General features: G+C 37.2%; 2 protein-coding genes across 2 annotated transcripts; one reads left to right on the forward strand and one right to left on the reverse strand.

Moving 5' to 3' along the window:
- Window positions 1-1,543: 1,543 nt before the first annotated feature.
- LOC137937553 (vacuolar-sorting protein BRO1-like) lies at window positions 1,544-9,652 on the forward strand. The gene is made up of 8 exons (XM_068782620.1): window positions 1,544-2,401; window positions 3,439-4,389; window positions 4,510-4,599; window positions 5,834-5,902; window positions 7,162-7,302; window positions 7,648-7,696; window positions 8,682-8,785; window positions 8,871-9,652. The coding sequence occupies exons 1-8, from the start codon at window positions 1,730-1,732 to the stop codon at window positions 9,390-9,392; spliced, it is 2,598 nt and encodes an 865-aa protein (XP_068638721.1). The 5' UTR covers window positions 1,544-1,729; the 3' UTR covers window positions 9,393-9,652.
- A 6,005-nt stretch (window positions 9,653-15,657) lies between these two features.
- Window positions 15,658-19,411, reverse strand: LOC137937595 (heat shock cognate protein 80-like). The gene is made up of 4 exons (XM_068782692.1): window positions 19,167-19,411; window positions 18,895-19,036; window positions 18,396-18,676; window positions 15,658-17,364 (listed from the first exon to the last, which is right to left on the reverse strand). Exons 1-4 carry the CDS (start codon window positions 19,287-19,289, stop codon window positions 15,814-15,816), a joined length of 2,097 nt encoding a protein of 698 aa, XP_068638793.1. The 5' UTR covers window positions 19,290-19,411; the 3' UTR covers window positions 15,658-15,813.
- Between the last annotated feature and the right edge of the window lie 686 nt (window positions 19,412-20,097).

The following is a 20,097-nucleotide window of genomic DNA, read 5'->3' on the forward strand; positions in this document are numbered from 1 at the left end:
GTTAACATAAAGTAAGTGTTATGAGTTAACGATCTAAATATATAAATCCCAAAAAGCTTAAAATAAATAAATATTTTAATAAGATTAAAAATTAATTAAATAAGTTATATAAATACTTAAAGTCAACGTTTTCTTAAAATACTAATTTTATTATATAAATAATTTAAATCTCCTATCCTACAATGACGAATAATCGTTAACCTTCCAATTGTTTTGATTAAAAATTATTTAATAGCATAAGTTGGGTTTTTAAGTAATCATAAACTGAACATATTTATGCTTTAATAATTCAAAATTAAATAAAATTAAATTATTTACATTATATTTAAATAAAATCAATTGAACCTATAATATGATTACATGATAAAAATAAAAAAACACATTCAAAATAATTTTTTTTATGATGAAATATAATATTAATAAATATACTATCTAAAAGTTATGAATTTAAATAATTCCCTTAACTATAAATTATTATTATTTATATAACAATTTTTAAAAAATTCCTTTGAACTGTTAATTTATTAATATTTATATAACAATTATTTAAAATAATAACAAATTTAATAAAATATTTCAATAAAAATAATATTTACTTTATTTTTATAATTTTAAATGGAGGTTGGAACTAGAACTCAGACTCGAGCTCAAACTAGTTTCAAATATTTGGGCTCGAGCTTGATTCTAATTTTAGGCTCGAAGGACAAGCGGTTGTTGAATTATAGCTATTAAATTATTTAATAATATAGAGAATTACTTATTGGTGAACTTTAATTTTAGGAGTATGAATTTTTTGTAATATTATTAATTCACAAATTCCACTTAGACCTTAGGTTATAATTGGTAATATATAGAGTTGATAAGGACCATTTCGTCTTTTATCATTTTCGATTTTGATTACTCAAAATCTACTTTTTAATAAGTTTTATTTAAAATGGGCAAAGAATTGGTACATTTTACTACTTGATTACATGGGTAACCAAACAAAGGGGGTTGATCCAATACGGAAAACTATTTGGTGTAAAATGGCTTTCTCAACCATTTAATCATGATCAACGGGTATCTCAACTGTCTGACCAAATGGTCATCTCAGTTGTTCGATCAATGGCTATCTTAGACATCGAATCAATAACTATCTCAATTGTTCGATCATGATCGGAGGATTGGGATAGCTATTTTGTATGTTTCACACCAATGATTTTTTGTATCGGATAAAATATATAATTTTTAAAATAGTATGAATATATAAAGCTACATTTAACTTAATATTTTTAAAATTTAAAACATATTTTATTTGAATATAGTTTTTTTTCTTCCACACAAAGAGAGGCTTAAATAGAAAATTATCCCTATTTTTATTGGTTAAAATAATAATTTCACCAAATCGGGCTAATAAAATACGAATTTTATTTATTATAATATTTTAAAAAAACTAAATGCTATGTATGAGAATTTATTTATTTTATTTCTAGAGACTGGGTCCGTTTCCCCTGTGCAATTCAAAGTCACGAATAATGTTGAAGAAATTGGATGCATCGGGGAAGACGACCCCAGTGCAAAAACAACGAACGGGTCCGTTTCCCCTGTGAAGTCATCTCTCAGTTCTTCTCTCGATTGCGGCTCCTGGGGAGGCGAATTTTCCCTCTATGGATCCATCTCTCTGCAAGCGAGACTGGTAATTGCCGTTAATCCTCTTCCACCTTTGAGTCCTTACTCAATTCGTTGGGCGATGGCCGCTCCGACGTCCGGAGTGGTGAACGTGATGCTGGCGATCCACGAGAAGAAGACCGGATCGACGGTCGATTTGTACCGGGCGCTCCGCCAGTACATCGTCTATCATTACTCGGAGCGGGAGGCTCAGAACCTTGAGGACGACCTCCAGGCTGTCCGTCATATGCGAGCTAGCTTTGAGAAGCCGGTCGATTCACTCGATGCCCGAAGGGACCTCCTCCAGAAGTACTACCGGGCGCTTTGCCTTATGGAGTCCCGTTTCCCCATCTCCCCTGAGAGGGACCACGTGAATGCTATCACCTTCGTCTGGCACGATGCCTTCAAGCAGAACAAGAAGGCATCGCTCCAGAACATTCACCTGGAGAAAGCGGCTGTGCTGTTCAATTTGGGTGCCCTTTATAGTCAGGTGGCGCTTTCGGCTGACAGGGCATCGCCCACGGGTCTGAAGCACGCTTGCAGCTCTTTCCAACTTGCTGCAGGGGCTTTTGCCTTTTTGCGGGACCAAGAGGCGGGCAAGGTCGCTGTGACAGGTCAAGCAACTGTTGATATTTCCTCGGAGTGTGCAGCGATGCTTGAGCGTCTTATGCTTGCCCAGGCCCAGGAGTGCTTCTTTGAGAAGGTTATTGCAGATGGGAAGCCACCGGGCCTCTGCTCCAAAGTCGCCAGGCAGGTCAGTCGTCCTATTTGACAAAATTTTGTCATTTCTAAAATTTAAATTCGGGGATTATTTCTCGAAATGAAAGGTAGGGCTTATAACTTAAATAATTAGTATAAGGACGAGGTTACTTCACGTTTCCCTGCTGCACTGCTTATCACCAAATTGCGTCTGTTGTTACTAGTAAAATTCAGGAGGTCCTGGCTCTGAGGATTGGATTTGTTAGAGATGTTGAGTCCATTTAAGCTTGCGGTTCTATTTTAATCCAATGGCTTATTGGTCACTATCTGGTCGGCCCTCTATCCATGAGGTCATTAATATCGTGGATAAAACCTCTATCTTACCTGTTTCTCTGATACTATAGTGATTAAATGAGTCAGTTGGGTTATTTCAAACAAAAAGACTTGTATGTTGTGCAATGCTGATAAGAGAGTTTTCAAGATGGAAAGAGTTCATTCTTGTCCTATAGACACGGAAAGTGACCTCTCCATAGGAAAATAGTTATCGTTGGAATTTGCTTCCTTCTGATTTCCTTAAATTTACATGCTTTATAATATTTGCTTTCTTCTAATCTCATGAAAACTGAATTTCCAACAATTTGAACTGATGGGCTTTGTAAAACTCTTTGGTTTCGATCCTTGATATTAAGTGGCAAAAGAGTTTCTTATACATATATGACTCTGATTTACCTACTTTACATAACTAACTGATTTATTAGACCTTTCTGAAGTATATCACTCAAGGACCCAGGTAATTCTTGGGTGTGATTGTCTGCCATACTCAGCTTGATCGACTTATGCTATGAGTATCATCCAGAATAACTTTTGTTCATTCTGTTCAAGTTGCATATGTGTCTTAATAATGTACTTTTTTTTAGCTCGATTACTGATCACTTGGTTCAGTTTCCTTTTTTCTTAAAATATTTGTTGTCGCCATGTTTGTTTGATTCCTGATTGTTGTTGCTGCATGTTGATCATGTTTTTGTTTCTATGATTTTGGTTTAGAGTGACATTCGTGGAGCTGAAGTGTAGACTCTTTAAATGTAATGACAGGTAGGCCTCTTTTATGAGGAGGCACATGCAGCCCTAAGCATTCCGCCACTGAATCAACATTTTGACCGTACCTGGATTTCTCATGTACAGTTAAAGTCAGCACAATTCTTTTCTGAAGCTTCATATAGATATGGTTTGGAATTACACAATAAAGATGAGATTGCTGAAGAAATTGCCAGGTTAAAGAGTGGGATCAGCACTCTGTCTGATGCAAAAAAAACAGCTAAAGGAATTGCAGCTCCACTTCTTGAAGCTGTCTCCAGGTTGGAAGCAAATCTAACTCGCAACTTGGAGAGGGCCCAAAAAGAGAATGATAGGGTTTATCTCATGAGGGTCCCAGCAGCTAATTCCTTGCCTCCTCTTCCAACTGCCTCATTGGTCAAATCTACCCCATTGAATGAGATATTGGATGCAAGCAAAGAAAAGATGTTTTCAACTCTTGTTCCTGATGGCAGTGCCAAGGCTCTCTCAAGATACACTGAGATGGTGGATGAAATAATTCGTACACAAGCAGAAAAATTACAACAAGGGAGTGAGATAACCAAAGTGAGGCTCAAAGAAATGGATCTCCCGGATTCAATTCTTGCATTAGAAGGTAATTTCACTTTACCAATGGGTCTCAAGGAAGATGTGGAGGCAGTGCAAATTGTTGGCGGACCTGCTGGTTTGGAAGCTGAATTACAGCAGCTTCGGGATTTAAGAAGAGTGAACCAGGAGCTTTTAGTCCAGACAGAAGAGCTTTTGCAAAAAGAAGCAAGAGAGGATGCTCAGTTTAGAAGCCAGTTTGGTACACGATGGACAAGACCTCAGTCCAGCACTCTGACAAAGAATTTGCAGGATAGATTGAACCGATTTGCTGGAAACCTTAAACAGGCAGCTGATAGCGATGCACGGATTGAACGTGCTGTAAAAGAGCACTCAGCGCTCATGTCAATCCTGGATCGGAGGCCTGTATGTTATTTATGTTCCTATGTACTTACATTAGTGTTCATTCAATATGTAAAAGGACTCCTTTGGAATCTTTGGAAAACTTATAGGTGGTGTTGATGATAAGTGCTTCTACACTGACAGATAGAATCTGCTCTTCCAAGTCTTGCGAGACCAATTATGTCTTTGGACAGTAATGAAGATGCAATTGTAGGAGCTCTGAAACAAAGCCTGGTAAATATCTTCAACATAAGCCTCTAGGGACTTTACTAATTTCTTTTGTACTCAATAGTTTCTATCATTCACCATTTCTAGTAATTGTGAAGCTTTGGCTGAATCACATTTCATGTGAACTTCAAGAAGTGTCCAGCCATTGTTTGGGGGTATAATGTATGATGAATTTGGTGCTGTTGTCTACGGTCACACCTCAACATAATAAAGGCAAGCTTAAAATTTTAAATTTTTAGAGGCCCATTTCCAATATTAGGGGCTTATAAAACTGAAGTTATTCAATCCAAGATATTCTGTAGGACCTCTATTTCCAATAATTTTTTATTGATGACATGAGTGGTTATTATATGCCTGAATCTATTAAGCTATTGACAGCTGGAAAAATCATAACAATGACAGGAGCAATTTCTTTTGAACTGAATTTTCTTTTCACAATGATTAACTTTGCCTTAGAGCTCTCTCTTCTTCTTCCTCTCCCTCCCCCCGCCCCCTCTATATGAGTATGGTCTCTTCACTTTGTTTCTCATCTTGTCTTCTCTGTTGACAGAAAGTCATCACTGGTTTTTTCACAATACTGGAAACATCTAAAATCTGAAGATCCAAACGGCCATACTCTCAAAATCTTTTATTAGAATATGTGGTTATGTCGGCAAGTTTTTTTTACTGTAACATCCAAACAATTCTTCACATCTTAAATTTAAACTTAAAATAGGTGGTAACACATGCAATTTTTTAATTTCTGGTGATGAAATTGGATAATTTGATTCTGTCCTTTCTGCTTATGAGATTGAAAATTTTTTGAGTCATCCAAAATTAATTATTTATTACAAGTTAAAATAAATTGTTTATGTTTCTCCACAACCATTGTTTATGACTTCCTAGTTTATCAGGTAAGAGTATTATGAAGTAAGTGGACAAATTTCTTTTAAGACATCTTTACAGTTGCCAAATGACTATTATGATCAGTTTGCACTTGATTAGCTCTCGTAACACAGAGTTTGTGGTTTTTCTGAATTTATGTTGTTCATGATTGATTGATTGCCTGATATGTAAGCTTATTGTCAACTTGGCTATAAATCTTGTTCTGGTTTTGGAATTTTCTCTCTTTTTTGAATGCTGTACCATCAAATTGTGCAAAATCTCATAAAATGTGTAAAAAGGTGGTCTTGTTTACTGATTCTCAGATGGAGTCTTTAGTGTAAAGCTATTGATTCCTAACAGAGACTCACATGTGCAGAGGCAATTGGAAACACTAGGTGCGCAGCGTGCAGGCCTTGAAGACATGCTTAAAGAAATGAAAAGAAAGGTGAGCAGTGATAGCTTATAGAGTTGTATTTCATGCTTTACTTGCTCTCTTTCGGAGGTGTATCTATCTACAAGCCACTGTTATCCTGAACACCGTTGAATCTGCTTTTAGCTTATAGTTAGCACATTGTCATGACTGCGTATGCATATTTTTTTCGGAAGTGGATTTATCTTCATGTTTTTTATGAGAGTAATAGCTTCATGTTGTTGTTGCTTCTTTCCCTTAGGTGCTTCATCTCTTAATAATTTTTTTCATCTTATCAAAAAGAAAAAAACATAGCAGTCTGCCAATAGTATGTCTGATAATTTGGTAAGGAGTTTCTTGCCATTTTCCTCTGGTTGGAAACTCCTTTCCAATTGTGTCTCAAGGGGTCTTTCACCATTTCAAAAAAAAAAAACATAGGAAGGAAAAACCATTGTCAATTAAAGGAGTTATGTTTGGATACAGTTCTTTAATATTGGACATTCTCTTTCTTTAATGGAAAAAAACCAAGCAAATATTGCTTCTTTTCTTGGTAGCCTCCGGGGATCTTTTATTGGATATTCTTGCATAAGTCTTGGGGAGGAGTTTTTTTTAATTCAAACCCCGGTCCCAAGGAAATTTTCAGAAGTAAAGATCTCAAGCTTTAAATATGAAGTTATTTTTTATGTATTGATGACAGACATGGTTACTATTAGCCTGGTTTGTATGTTTTTGCCTTCCCTACTAAAACTGGGGTAGGGCTGGTTCATTTGTTTGACAGGTCACATGCTATGATTGTGCATGATTCCAAGGGAACAGCTGAGCTAATGACTTTTCAGTTTTATTTGCAAATTGGCCTTAACCCTGAAATAACAATATTTTGGTTCATGGAAGATGTTCATTTGGGAATTTCCCTAGGTGTTAATAATGGGTCTTTCTCGGAAGAATTATACTATATGATGCTCATTAATTAACTGTCTGAAGAGTTTTTGAGAACGTAAAAATTTGTTAGTTTTCATAATCAAACGGGGTAAGGGTGTTTCTTGTGTGAGGTCTTGGATTCAAGTAGTCTGTCGGTTAATCATTTTTTGTTAAAAAAAAACTGCTTGGAGTTGGTGGATGCAACGTCTACTTGGTCTTGGGTGAAGCATGAAATCTTCCTTTGAAAAGTTTTTGGAATTTCGTGCTTTTTTTCTCCTCTCAGTGGAGCTATTGTGCAGCGAACTGAACTTGTAGTCTACTTATCCACAAGAAGTGGACACATTTCTTTGCTCATGGTGCTTATTTCCCAATCATAGGATGATATATTACCCAAACTGATGTCAACTACCGGGTCACATGAGGATCTTTTTAAGAAGGAGATTGCCAAATATGATGGTATATGTGAAGAAATTGCACAGAACATTGATGCACAGGAGCAGTTGTTGCTGCAAATTCATGTGAGTTTATTCTGTTCAATACCTTAATGGCTTTCTAATGTTGCCATTTTAAGTCTTTTGTGGCATGAATAAAGTTTAATCTGAAATAGCTAAATAGCATGATTAATTCAGTTCCAAGCTATCTGTATTTATGCATAATCTCTTTTAGATTGATTTTAGTCATCAAAACATGAAGTTTTATTATTTGAAAAGCTTGTAGTTCTTGTATCCCTTAAAGATTGTTGTATTGAAACATTTTTTTGTAACTTTAAACCTAATTTGTGCATGGGATGGCTAATCCTCATGTTGCGTAGGTATTGGATTTATATTATGTCTGATTGATGCTTGAGTCGTTGTTACTTCCAGGCTCAAAATGATCATTTCGCTGCTATTTTCAATCTGGAAGATTACAGAGGTGTGTAAAGTGTGTTCCATTTATGTGGCCATCAGCCTTTTTGAGAGCTGCTTTTAAACTTATCTTACCTATTGTCTACTGCTGGTTTATAGCTTATTATTTGAGGTTGTTTTGCATGTCCTCACAAATGTTGTAGGTGCCTCTTTTTATATTTTGAAATATTGATTGGCTTTTATTGCTGAAGTAGAAAGGATACAAATACAAATAGGATCTTTAAGAGAACCTTTTCTGCTAAAGGGAAAGACAGAACTCACAACTAAAGATGGGCGAGACAGTCCCTCCTTTGCTAATAATTCAGATTCATTATTTGTCGGACAAGAGGGGTGTACTGCCACGAGTCGGTTATAACATTACAAAGGTCCTGAATCTCATCATGAATGTAACCTAGACGCCAGGGGTGGTGTTGATTTTCTTCATCCAGCTTATAACAATAGCTGAGTCTTTTTCTATGATTAGAGGTTTCAGGTGCTCCCAAAGAGGAAATAGCTATTTCCCCAGTTATCTTATGAGTTTCAGGAAATATGCTGTAATTTAAAGCATAGGTCTTCCATGTTATTCTTCCCATCATCTGCAACAGGCGTAATCTCAGCTAACAATCAATTTGAAACATGTAGCATAGACAGGCATTTCTCAGAAAAATCATCACATTGCTCGATTTTGGCTTCATATAATTGCTTTAGGTTGTCTAAGCATTGGATGATGGGGTGCAGGAGAGGTTGGGCATTCTTTTATCATATTATGGAAAATTAGTCTTCTTTTCATCTATTATCCTTTGCTTTTGTCTGTCTATCCATTATTGGCAGGACTCCTGCATGCCTATGCTTCAATATTGATTTCTAAAATGTGTGACATACCATGAATGCCACTGGAACTGATGCCTCTTATCAAGTGTGAATCCGTTTACTTTTCTTAGTTTAGAGGCTTAGACCTGTTAATTTGATCAAATGCTTCAAGCTTATTTCTGTTGATTACATGGAAATTTCAGTTTCACGAGCGAAGTCTTATAAACAAATTTCTGCTGCCATTGCTAAGTTTCGAGAGATCAAGGATAATATCAACGATGGACTTAAGTTCTACGTTACCCTACAGGTACTATTTGTGTACTGATAACTTGCAAATGTATTTCTTCCTCTGCTGCTTTATGTAACTCAAAAGTTCTATCGGCTTTCATCAGGATGCAATCACAACTGTGAAGCAGCAGTGTAGTGACCTAGTCATGACTAGAAACATCCAATGTCGAGAAATGATTGAAGATGTGCAGAGACAGATAGCAGGTCTCAGCTTTGCTGATGGAAAAGCTGGATCCTACAACTACCCTGGTGTTGGGCTGTCTCGGGGTGCTTCTTCCGAGGCTCTGGCCCCTCCACCCCATCCTACTACCCGTCCTCAGACACATTACTATCAAGCTGCAGAGCAGCCGACGAGTGTGTTCCCTCAGCCTCACCACCCTTCATATGCATCATCACACCGGGTGCCGCCTTATCATGTACCACCAAGCGCCGGTAGTCATTATCAGCAACCTCCGCCGCCGCCGCCGTTAGGCCCTGAGTATGGGCAGCCAGCTTACCCTGGATGGCAGGGACCCTACTACAACGCTCACACGCAGCAAGCTGGCTCCCACCCACGGCCTCCTTACACAATGCCTGGTCCATATCCTCCTCCTTCACATCAAGGTGGATACTATAAGCACCAATAGAATAATACCAAATGTATGGGAGTTCCTTCTCTCTTGATCTTTATCTGCTTTTATAGGCAGATGGCTCCTATGTTGATGGATTTTTTGTCCATATGCCAATCTGCTTCTGTTTGATATCTGTAGCTGTATGATCACAGAGTGTTGAGCACGATGTTATCTTGTATTCTCTTACATCCAAGACGTTTTTGGTTGTAACTATCATCTCATGAAATTTGAAATGTTTTTCTTATAAATGTTAATATTTTATTTTGTTACCAAAATGCTAATCAATTTAACTGATTATAACATCAAGCGTCGTCCATCCAAGCACCTGCACCAATATTTAAGATTTGTTGACATGAATATTAAGATTTTTTAGTGGAAATATTTTGACATGAATATTTAATAACATAAAGATCATATAATTATTAGTTAAAATTCCTCTTTTAACTTTCTGTAATTATTTTGGAATCGACTTAAATCTAATTTTAACACGATATAAATTGACGTTTCTGGAGATCACATGGTCACACTACCCATTTGACATTTTTGCAGTTATCCCTGCTCTCCACCACTCGCGGCAATTCTGGAGGAGCCCCACCCCCTCGTGTAGTCGTTGAACGGCTTCTTTCCCCTCCTCTGGTCTGCAGAAGAAAGCGCCACTCTCCATTTGACTATTCCAAGTAAAAAACAAGCCCCGCCTCTCATCATCAAACTTGGAGAGTCATGGCTAGGGGTGGCATCGAGCCGAGCCGAGCCCGAACCTGCCTGTTCGAGCCGAGCTTGATTTAAATATTTCGAGCCGAGCTTCGAGCCGAGCTTGATTTAAATATTTCGAGCCGAGCTTCGAGCCGAGCCTCGTCTCGAGCCTAAAATTGTTATCGAGCTCGAGCCCAAAAATCTTAACCGAGCTCGAGCCGAGCTTCGAGCCGAACTCGAGCCTTTACATACATTTAAAAATTTTCAAAAAATATATATCAAATTAATTATATATAAAATTATACATATATTTTACATAAAATTGGACATAACTTCTACAAAAAATTAAGCATAACCTATATATATAATACATGTATAAGATTGAGGCATAACCTCTTCTTAAAATTGAATATAATCTATGTATATAATACCTGTATAAAATTCGGCATAACCTCTTCTTAAAATTGAATATAATCTATGTATATAATACCTGTATAAAATTCGGCATGACCTCTACTTAAAATTGGACATAATCAATGTACATAATACCTGCATAAACACTCCATAAACACTCCATAAATACTCCATAAACACTCCATAAATACTCCATAAACACTCCATAAATACTCCATAAACACTCCATAAAATTATTTATACATTCCATAAACACTTCATAAAATAGTCTAAACACTTCATACACTGCATAATATTATAAATAAACTTCATACAATAATCAAACACAACAAAATTAAATAAAATATCACTATCAATTTACAATCACCCAAATAAAAACTATAAATCCATTATAAAATTACAAACTATAATTATTTCTCTTAATGCTAGAAAATAATATACATCCCTGCATGAGCAAAATCTCCACCTACGACAAAAACAAAAAAATAAAATTAGTTATTGTCAGATAAAAAAATACTCTTCCATTACTAGTTACTTAATGTCGTTAAAAATATTAAAATTACCATGATGAGAGAAACATGACAAATCATGTAGCTGATAGCATTATCTCTACACTCTTCTTCTCAGGCTGTAATCATAAAACAAAATTTTAATAAATAAAACTAAAAAATATACTAAAAAATATCATAATAAAGAATTGATCAAAGAAATTCACCTTTTGATTTTTCTTTACACCGTGAAGAACCCGAATCCAATCACTGCCACAAATCAAAGCTTGAACTGTACTTGGTGCCAAGGAAGAACGATATGAGTCTATTACTCTACCACCAGCACTAAATGTAGACTCTGAAGCTACTGTGGATATGGGAATTACAAGGATGTCTGCTGCCATCTTAGATAATACTCGAAATTTCATCTGATTCACTTTCCACCATTCTAAAACATCAAAATCATATTGTGAAGTTTCCTCACAACTATATACACCTTCTTCAAGATAAATTTCCAATTCTGACCTTGGTAAATTAACTGCATCCTTTTGTTTCATATAACTCATCAACTTTGACCAACCTGAACTTGATGAAGGCCTACGACTTGTGGAAACACCCATAGAGCTACTAGTACTTGAAACAATCTCTTCATTTCTAATATCCACATTATATATGGATACATATTCATCGTAGATCTCATATAAGGTGCGTCGAACTAAATTTATATTCATTGTAGCTTCCTCCATAGAATATATCACTAGAAAACACATTTCGATCAACTTTAATTTGACCCTTGGATCCAAAACTGAAGCAACAGCCATCAATAAATTGCATTCACCCCAATACTTCTCAAATTTCTCTTTCATTCTACTAACCATTGTCCTAATGAAAACATTTTCATTTGTAGAATGAAAATCCAGAACTTCTTTTACCCTATATACCTCACTAAGGTACAAATTAGAAGTAGGGTAGTCACTCCCAGAAATTATATTTGTAACTGCATTAAAAACTTCTAAAATCTCACACACCATGTCAACTTTTTCCCATTCATCAAAACTTGGCAAACAATCATATGTTGGTTCTCTAACTTTAAATCTAGAGAATGAATCTTTGAATTTTAATGCAGAAGACAACATATCATAAGTAGAGTTCCAACGAGTTGGACAATCAATAACCAACCTCTTTTCACCAAGTTCTAATTGTTGTACAATTTCAGAAAAAGTGCGAAGTCTAGCCTCAGACAGATTTATGAATTTGACACTTTCACGCACATTATCAATGATATCTTTAATCTGAACAAGACCATCTTGGACTAATAAGTTCAAAATATGAGCACAACAACGCACATGAAACAACTTTCCACCACACACCAAATTTTTTTTCCTTGAAAAATCTTGTTTCAAAACTCTGATACAAACATCATTATATGCAGCATTATCAACTGAATTACTAAAAACTTTATTTTCAATCTCCCACTCTTTCAAACACTTGTAAATAGCATCTGCTATATCAACGCCACGACGAGGAGGAGGAACATGCACAAAACTCAAGACTCGTTTTTGCAGCTTCCAATTACTGTCAATAAAATGCCCAGTAATAACCATGTATTCAATTTTTTGATTTTGAGACTTCCAAAGATCCGTGGTAAGACTAATCTTGTTAATCTCTTTTAACAAAATTTTCAATTTCTTTTTCTCTGCCTCATACACCTCCATACACTCCTTAATAGTCTTCCGGGATATTTTCTCATAATTCATATTTGTCATCTTCATTACAAAATTAAATCCCTCCTCTTCTACTATCATGAATGGATGCTCATGCATAAGAATCTAATGAGCAATGACTACTCTCATTTTAGCTTGATCATAATTTCCTCCAAAATCCATAAAAGGAAGTCCAGATGGACTCTGATCAACATTAGACCCCGCTCCCACTGGTTGAAAGTTTAAGGTTTTTTGTTTTCTCATTGCCACTTTTCTACTAGTGCAACGTTTCAAATGTCGACTCATATGTGTGGTCACTCCACTACTAATAACACTCAAATTGATTTTACAATGAACACACTGAGCCTTTTTTGTACCATTAAGTGATACTTCTTTGAATTCCAACCACACATGAGACTTTTTTTGTCTTTTGGAGGTATGAGTAGAATCACCTTCATCCTCATTTATAGTAATTTCATCTGGGCCCACTTCTATGACAGAGGGTAGTGACTCTGGTGGAGTTGAGTCACTATTTATAGTTACACTAGAACTAGTGTTAATTATTGATGTCAATTGAGGAGGTGTTGACATTCTTACTTCTACAAAAAAACAAAATTACAAATTAAAAACATAAAGAAAAGAAAGTTATCCGAACAACAAAGATCCTACACATAATTTAAGATACTTGTTTATTCTTAGAGGAAGGTACGTGACATTGTGACAATCGGGAACGACCCTTGTCTTTCAATGCAGCGGGGTCTCTTTGAGCCAGTAGCCCTGCACCCAATAGTTTCCAGTCCAATATACCGATCCTTTTTTTATATATAAATTTAAAAACTTCTAAGATAAGGAAATAAGCACACCAACATTCTCTTCTAATATTCTGATGAAATTCAACCTCAATACCAAGAAATTAATGATAAAAATGAAAAAAAATGAAATTCAACCTCAATACCCCACTATACCAAGAACAGTAGTGGATATAAGTTCAATGAGAATTAAGAAAGAAGGACAAAAACTAACTTTTTTAATTCTTTTTTATAATAAAGAGAAGTTGGATGCAATTAAGAAAGCTCCTGATTCCATTAACTATAATAGAGTATTATTGAACAGAATATGTTATTAACACTCAAAATCATGAAATAAAATTTCATTGCTAAAATATATCAAGTAACAATTTGAATACCATTGCTGTTTATTGCTGAAATATATGATAAACATACAAAATTTTATAAGAGGCCAGACACCTAAAAATAAGAAGGCAAAAAAGAAACAAGATCCCACAACATAAAAATATTTGAAAGTCTAGAATAATAACTTCATTTATGAAGAACAATGGAATTTGAGCAAAAAAATCATTGACAACCAACCAACTATTTTCCAAACATTCTAGCAATTGAGCTTAGTAAGTCATTCTGAGATATACAAAAACATAACAAATGACAAAGTGGGGGATTTTTCTCCCCCACCCTTCCTTTCCTTCTTGAATGTTAGCTCAGTATGAAGTTTCCTGGCTCTCAGCCAGCTAGAATGCAATTGATGGCACACTCAAGCAAAAAAATATATTAAGAGAATAAAATAGGTCAACCTTATACAATCTGTATAAAATGATCTTTCTTACATTCTACCCTTAAATCAAGAACTCACCATTTCAAAAAATCAAACAGTATCAACACTCAAAATCATGAAATAAAATTCATACCAGTTTTCTTACAATGATTTCTTCCCGAGTGTATTTGAACTGTCAGCTGGAAATATTGGAAAAAAAAAAAAAACAGAGCTGAGTTTGCTTACCGAGTGTGCAGTTCGGATATCCAAAAAAACTTTCCAATAATGAAGCACTGCTGAGAAACGAAGCTCAGAAACAAAGCCGAGAAACGAAGCTGAGAAACGAAGAAAGAGTTAGAGATTTTTTAGGTTAGCTCGGCGACGAAAAAAAAACAGAAAGATGAAATAAAAATCTTACCTCCTTCCGTCGGACCGTCGATTTCGTCTCGTCGGCGAAGAAAAGCTTGGATGAAGAAATCGCAGAGGAAGACAAGAAAGAAATCTTTGAGGACGGAAGACAGAAATCGTAGAGGAATAAATCGAGGAATCGAAGAGGGAGAGGGAGAACGAGGGATTTGAAGACCAAATCCCCCATTTCCCCTGAATACCTGCCGACGGACAGCGATTTCCGCAAGAAATCACGCTGAAACGGCATGGGAATGGCAGACGGAGGTATGGGTTTCGCAGAGAAATTTCCCAAATCGAAGAGGTATCCCGATCCCCGATCCCGAATCGCTCGTTATATTAACGAGTCGGCTCGCGAGCCGACGAGCCGAACCGGGCTCTGTTCGAGCTCGACTCGTTAATGTAAACAAGCCCATCCCTGAGTTCGAGCTCGGCTGGAGCTCGAAATATAACGTTTCGAACCGAGCCGAACTCGAGCGGCTCGCGAGCCGGCTCGGTTCGAAGCCACCCTTAGTCATGGCGATGTAACGGGACGGTTTGAAAGTCGAGCAATCACTTGGAGCAGAAGGAGGTAACTTTCTAGAACAATTCACTCCTGGTGCTCAAATAATCGGAGCCCTATATTAATTGAGACACTTTGCAAAAGCAATGATATATAATTTATATCAGTTAAAAGAGTCCACTGGTGGAAAATTGTTTCGATTTCGTGGGTTCCTGTTCTTGCCCATAGCTTCTTATCTTTCTCTTCTTCCTTATCTTTCGAATTATCTCAATCTCAGAAGGCCTTCAGCAGTCATGCAGGCAAATTTATAATAAATTCTCATAGCTCAGTACACTCTTGCCATAGCATTTTCGAGGCAGAACTCCAGAATGCCAGCAAAAGACTTACCGAGTCGACCATCAGGTGATCACAGAAAGTCACAATTATGGCCTGAAAATATTCCATCCTAAAGCTTATAAAAACAAAGCAAATGCATACTCAGATATCACGATTTTAAGGAAAAAAATGGCTAACAACAGAAGCGTCGGTTAATCTAATTTCAGCTATCACTCAAATTGTTTCTAACGAAAACAAACTCAAGAAAGTAAAGTTCAACAGGACAACAAACTGCAGAAAATAAAACTCAGTAGAGTCTTGCCTTCACCATCAAATTTAAAGAAGGCGGGAGGAATATATATCTTAATTTAATCAACCTCTTCCATCTTGCTACCCTCGGCGTCTTCAGCCTCCTCTAGAGGCGGCATGTCAGCGTCGGCATCTCCAGCGCCCTCAAGCTCATCGATGTTCAGGCCTAGCTTCAGCATCCGGTGAATCCTATTTCCGAATGTATTGGGCTCATCCAAACTGAATCCCGAGGTAAGAAGAGAAGTCTCAAACAACAAGAGCACCAAATCTTTAACTGACTTGTCGTTTTTATCAGCCTCAGCCCTCTTCCTCAACTCTTCCATGATGGCATTCTCGGGGTTGATCTCCATTGTCTTCTTCGATGACATGTACCCAGCCATACTGGAATCCCTTAGAGCTTGAGCCTTCATGATCCTCTCCATGTTGGCCGTCCATCCATACTCCCCAGTCACCAAGCAGCAAGGTGAGTCCACAACACGATCTGACACCACAACCTTCTCCACCTTATCACCCAACACATCCTTAATAACCTTGCATAGTCCCTCAAACTTCTCCTTCAAGGCTTCCTTCTTCTTCGTCTCATCTTCACTCTCATCAATCTTGAGACCTTCCTTGGTTGCAGAGACCAATTTCTTCCCCTCAAACTCCTTCAGCTGACCCACAGCATACTCATCAATCGCATCAACCATGTAAAGGACCTCATATCCCTTCTTCTTCAACCTCTCCAGGAAAGGAGAGTTCTCTACGGCCTTCTTGCTCTCACCTGTAATATAGTAGATGTCGCTTTGGCCTTCCTTCATCCGTGTCACATAGTCCTTCAGACTTGTCAACTCATCCCCGCTTTTAGTCGAGTGGTATCTCAGTAGTTCAGCCAATTTAGACTTGTTCTGCGTATCCTCATGGATACCCAACTTGATGTTCTTAGAGAAAGCCTCATAGAACTTGTTGTAGTCCTCCTTGTTCTCAGCAATCTCAAAGAAGAGCTCCACGCACTTCTTCACCAAATTCTTTCGGATAACCTTTAGGATCTTGTTCTGTTGCAACGTCTCACGAGAGATATTGAGAGGAAGATCCTCAGAATCAACAATTCCCTTGACAAAACTGAGGTACTCTGGAATTAATTCTTCACAGTTATCCATAATGAACACACGCCTAACATAGAGCTTGATATTGTTGGGCTTCTTCTTGGTGTCAAAGAGGTCAAATGGAGCTCTTTTAGGAACAAAAAGAACAGCCTTGAACTCAAGCTGACCTTCTATAGAGAAATGCTTTACAGCAAGATGCTCCTCCCAGTCATTTGTTAGACTCTTGTAGAATGCAGAATACTCCTCTTTGGTGATCTCCTCTGGCTTCCTCATCCAGATTGGCTTCTGCTTGTTGACCAAAGACCACTCATAAGAAACTTCTTTGATCTTCTTCTTTTTCTTCTCTTCCTTGTCTTCATCGACATCCTCAACCTTGCCCTCTTCATCCTTCTTCTCTTCCTCATCCTCATCATCTGATATCTCCTTCTCAGTGGTCTTCTCTGTCCAAAGAGAAATGGGGTAGCTGATGAACTCCGAGTGCTTCTTGATCAGATCTTTGAGACGACGCTCCTCAAGATATTCCAACTGCAATAAAAAAACAAGCACCATGTCAAATTCAAATGGACAAAGTCACAGGCAACTCCCTAAGTTTATCTGTAGGAGGTTGATATGAGCTGAACCTAACAAGAGCAGTTAGCAGCTGTAAGTTCACAAAATCCTAATAGAGATTAGGAAATTGGGCACACAAACCCCAACCTATGACAAGTGACTTTTTGGCCTTAAAAAGGGGAAGGTTTTCAAAGGAAATCCAAGAACAATTCCAGTCAAAAGAGGGAACAAATTTGCCTAACACCTGACAAACCGGACAAAAAATAACTCTGCCTCCTTCCACACTAATAACTTGTCAGAAAATAAAAGCTATGACTCCTCAAGTGACTTCAAGACAAGAAAGAGTAAAGCCACAGAATTTCTTTACTTCAATGTAAAAACCTACATACCCTGGTGAGACTTATCACAAGACTTCACACTGAACCACCACCATCACATGGCCATTGAACTAAAGACTCTTATCTACAAGAAGCCTTATGACAAGTGAAAACTCAAAATTAAACATATTCTGCAGTTCTCATTAGCCTAATTAAAATCTCACTTAAGGAGAGCAATTTAAGACTATAAGAAGATATTATAAAAAGATATTCGCAGATACAACATGAAATTAAACAATTCGTTCAATCGCACAAGACTAAGATGTTAGCTATGCGCAGCAACAAGATGAAATTAAGCAATTTCGATCAATCCCACTAGTGTAGGCTTTTATCTGTACGCAGAAGCAAAATGATAATAAACAATTCATTCACTCTCACACTAGACTTCAGCACCTGTTCAGGCGCTGAAGTTATTAGAGAAACTGAATTTCGTATTAGAGTCAGTATATGCATTTGTAAACCACGTGCAAAGCAACACAATCCCAATACAATAGAACAATTAAACAAAGAGATAGGTAATCATCAGTGTCAGGAAAATATATTAGACATTAATATGCAAGTGCAAATGCCAAGGGCAGACATATAAGAGCCGAAAAATGCTCTACATAGTTTTAAAGTAAAGATGATTACCTGATCCTCTTTGAGGAAGAGAGTAATCTTAGTTCCTCTCCCAAGAACTTCCCCAGACACATCCCTAGTAACTGTGAAGGAACCCCCTGCTTGAGACTCCCAAACGTATTGTTCGTCGTCGTTGTGCTTAGTTGTCACAATAACCTTTTCTGCGACAAGGTACGCGGAGTAAAAACCCACACCGAACTGTCCAATCATGCTTACATCAGCACCAGCAGCAAGAGCTTCCATAAACTCCTTGGTTCCGGACCTTGCAATGGTACCAAGATTGTTCACCAGATCTACATCACGACACATCAGAAAATACCCATCAGAAAAATAAATTCCAACTTTTCTGAGTACGAGAAAACGGGACGGCGAATGACAAGTTGGACTCAGTCACCATAACACCATAGATTTTTTTTTTAATCTTTCACCTTGCAGCAGTATGAAACAAAATAAAACAGAAAAAGGAAATAATGATTGAATTTTGAACTGCAAACGAAAAATCAAAACAGACCTGACTTAGTCATGCCGATGCCACTATCAATGATGGTAAGGGAGTTGTTGCTTTTATCAGGCACGATATGAATAAACAGCTCTGGCTGCCCATCGAGCTTACTCTTGTCGGTCAAACTCTCGAATCTGATTTTGTCCAGCGCCTGCAAGTCAAATACACACAAACATTCAAAAAAAAAAAAAACTCAAAACACCACAGGTACAATGGAAACACGCAAAGAGTGAGACCGAAAAAAAAAAAAAAAATGAAACGAAAAGGCAAATTGCACTTACATCAGAGGCATTACTGATGAGTTCCCTGAGAAAAATCTCCTTGTTGCTGTAGAAGGTGTTAATAATCAAACTGAGCAACTGGTTAATCTCAGCCTGGAAAGCGAACGTCTCAGTGTCTGCCATTGATTAGTAGCAGGCCACCAAATGAGCAGAAAGGAGGGAGGTATTACGCGAGAAGGGCAAGGAGAGGATGAGACTGGTTTTTTAGGGCTGGAGACTAGGGCTGGACGGAAGCGACAATCGACATAAACGATATATATAGAGACGGGTCTAGGGTTTCTAGAAAGTTCGATGAAGTGGAAATATATTGTTTTGCGGTCATATAAACTAACGCGGTAAAGCCGGAGAACCGGTCCTGGGACGGGATCGGGAAATTGAAATGATATCATCAAACGAGCCATCCACCGAAGTTGGCCCGATTCCGTGGACGGTTACCAACCGCTAAAAATACACCTTCTGCACGGCTACGATTTCATGCATTCCGTTGTTTGGAGAAACGGCTTAAGCACTTCTTAAAGTCGTTTTAATACGAAGACAGTCCGCAATTACTTTCGGGATTATTTGAGTGATGCATAAATAAGTAATCTTTCGGGATTATAAGAGTGTGTGACCTAAATAGCTATGTTGAAAATACACAAAAGCCACATACTTATTTGGTACAACAGAGGTTAGACTTTAGTCTTTGCTCAACATAAAATTATGTTATTAGACTAAAAAGAATTATTGCACGCTGAATGTTGTATAGAATTGGACTTATTTTTCTCTTATATGAATAAATGATTAAAAAACTTATAAAAGAGAGGAAGTAGTGTGATGTTCTCTTATATGCAGTAAACAAGATCGATTCACTCTTCCGCTCCTTTCTTTTTTTTTAAAAAAATATCAATCTAATGTCTTCCGTCTAGGACTGTCTTCAAACGCATGGTTACTT

This window comes from Aristolochia californica, unplaced genomic scaffold (genome assembly GCF_029961685.1).
Source record: "Aristolochia californica isolate CCGP_79_NKW_82.1479 unplaced genomic scaffold, dmAriCali1.0.hap1 SCAF_7, whole genome shotgun sequence".
NCBI lineage: Eukaryota > Viridiplantae > Streptophyta > Magnoliopsida > Piperales > Aristolochiaceae > Aristolochia > Aristolochia californica.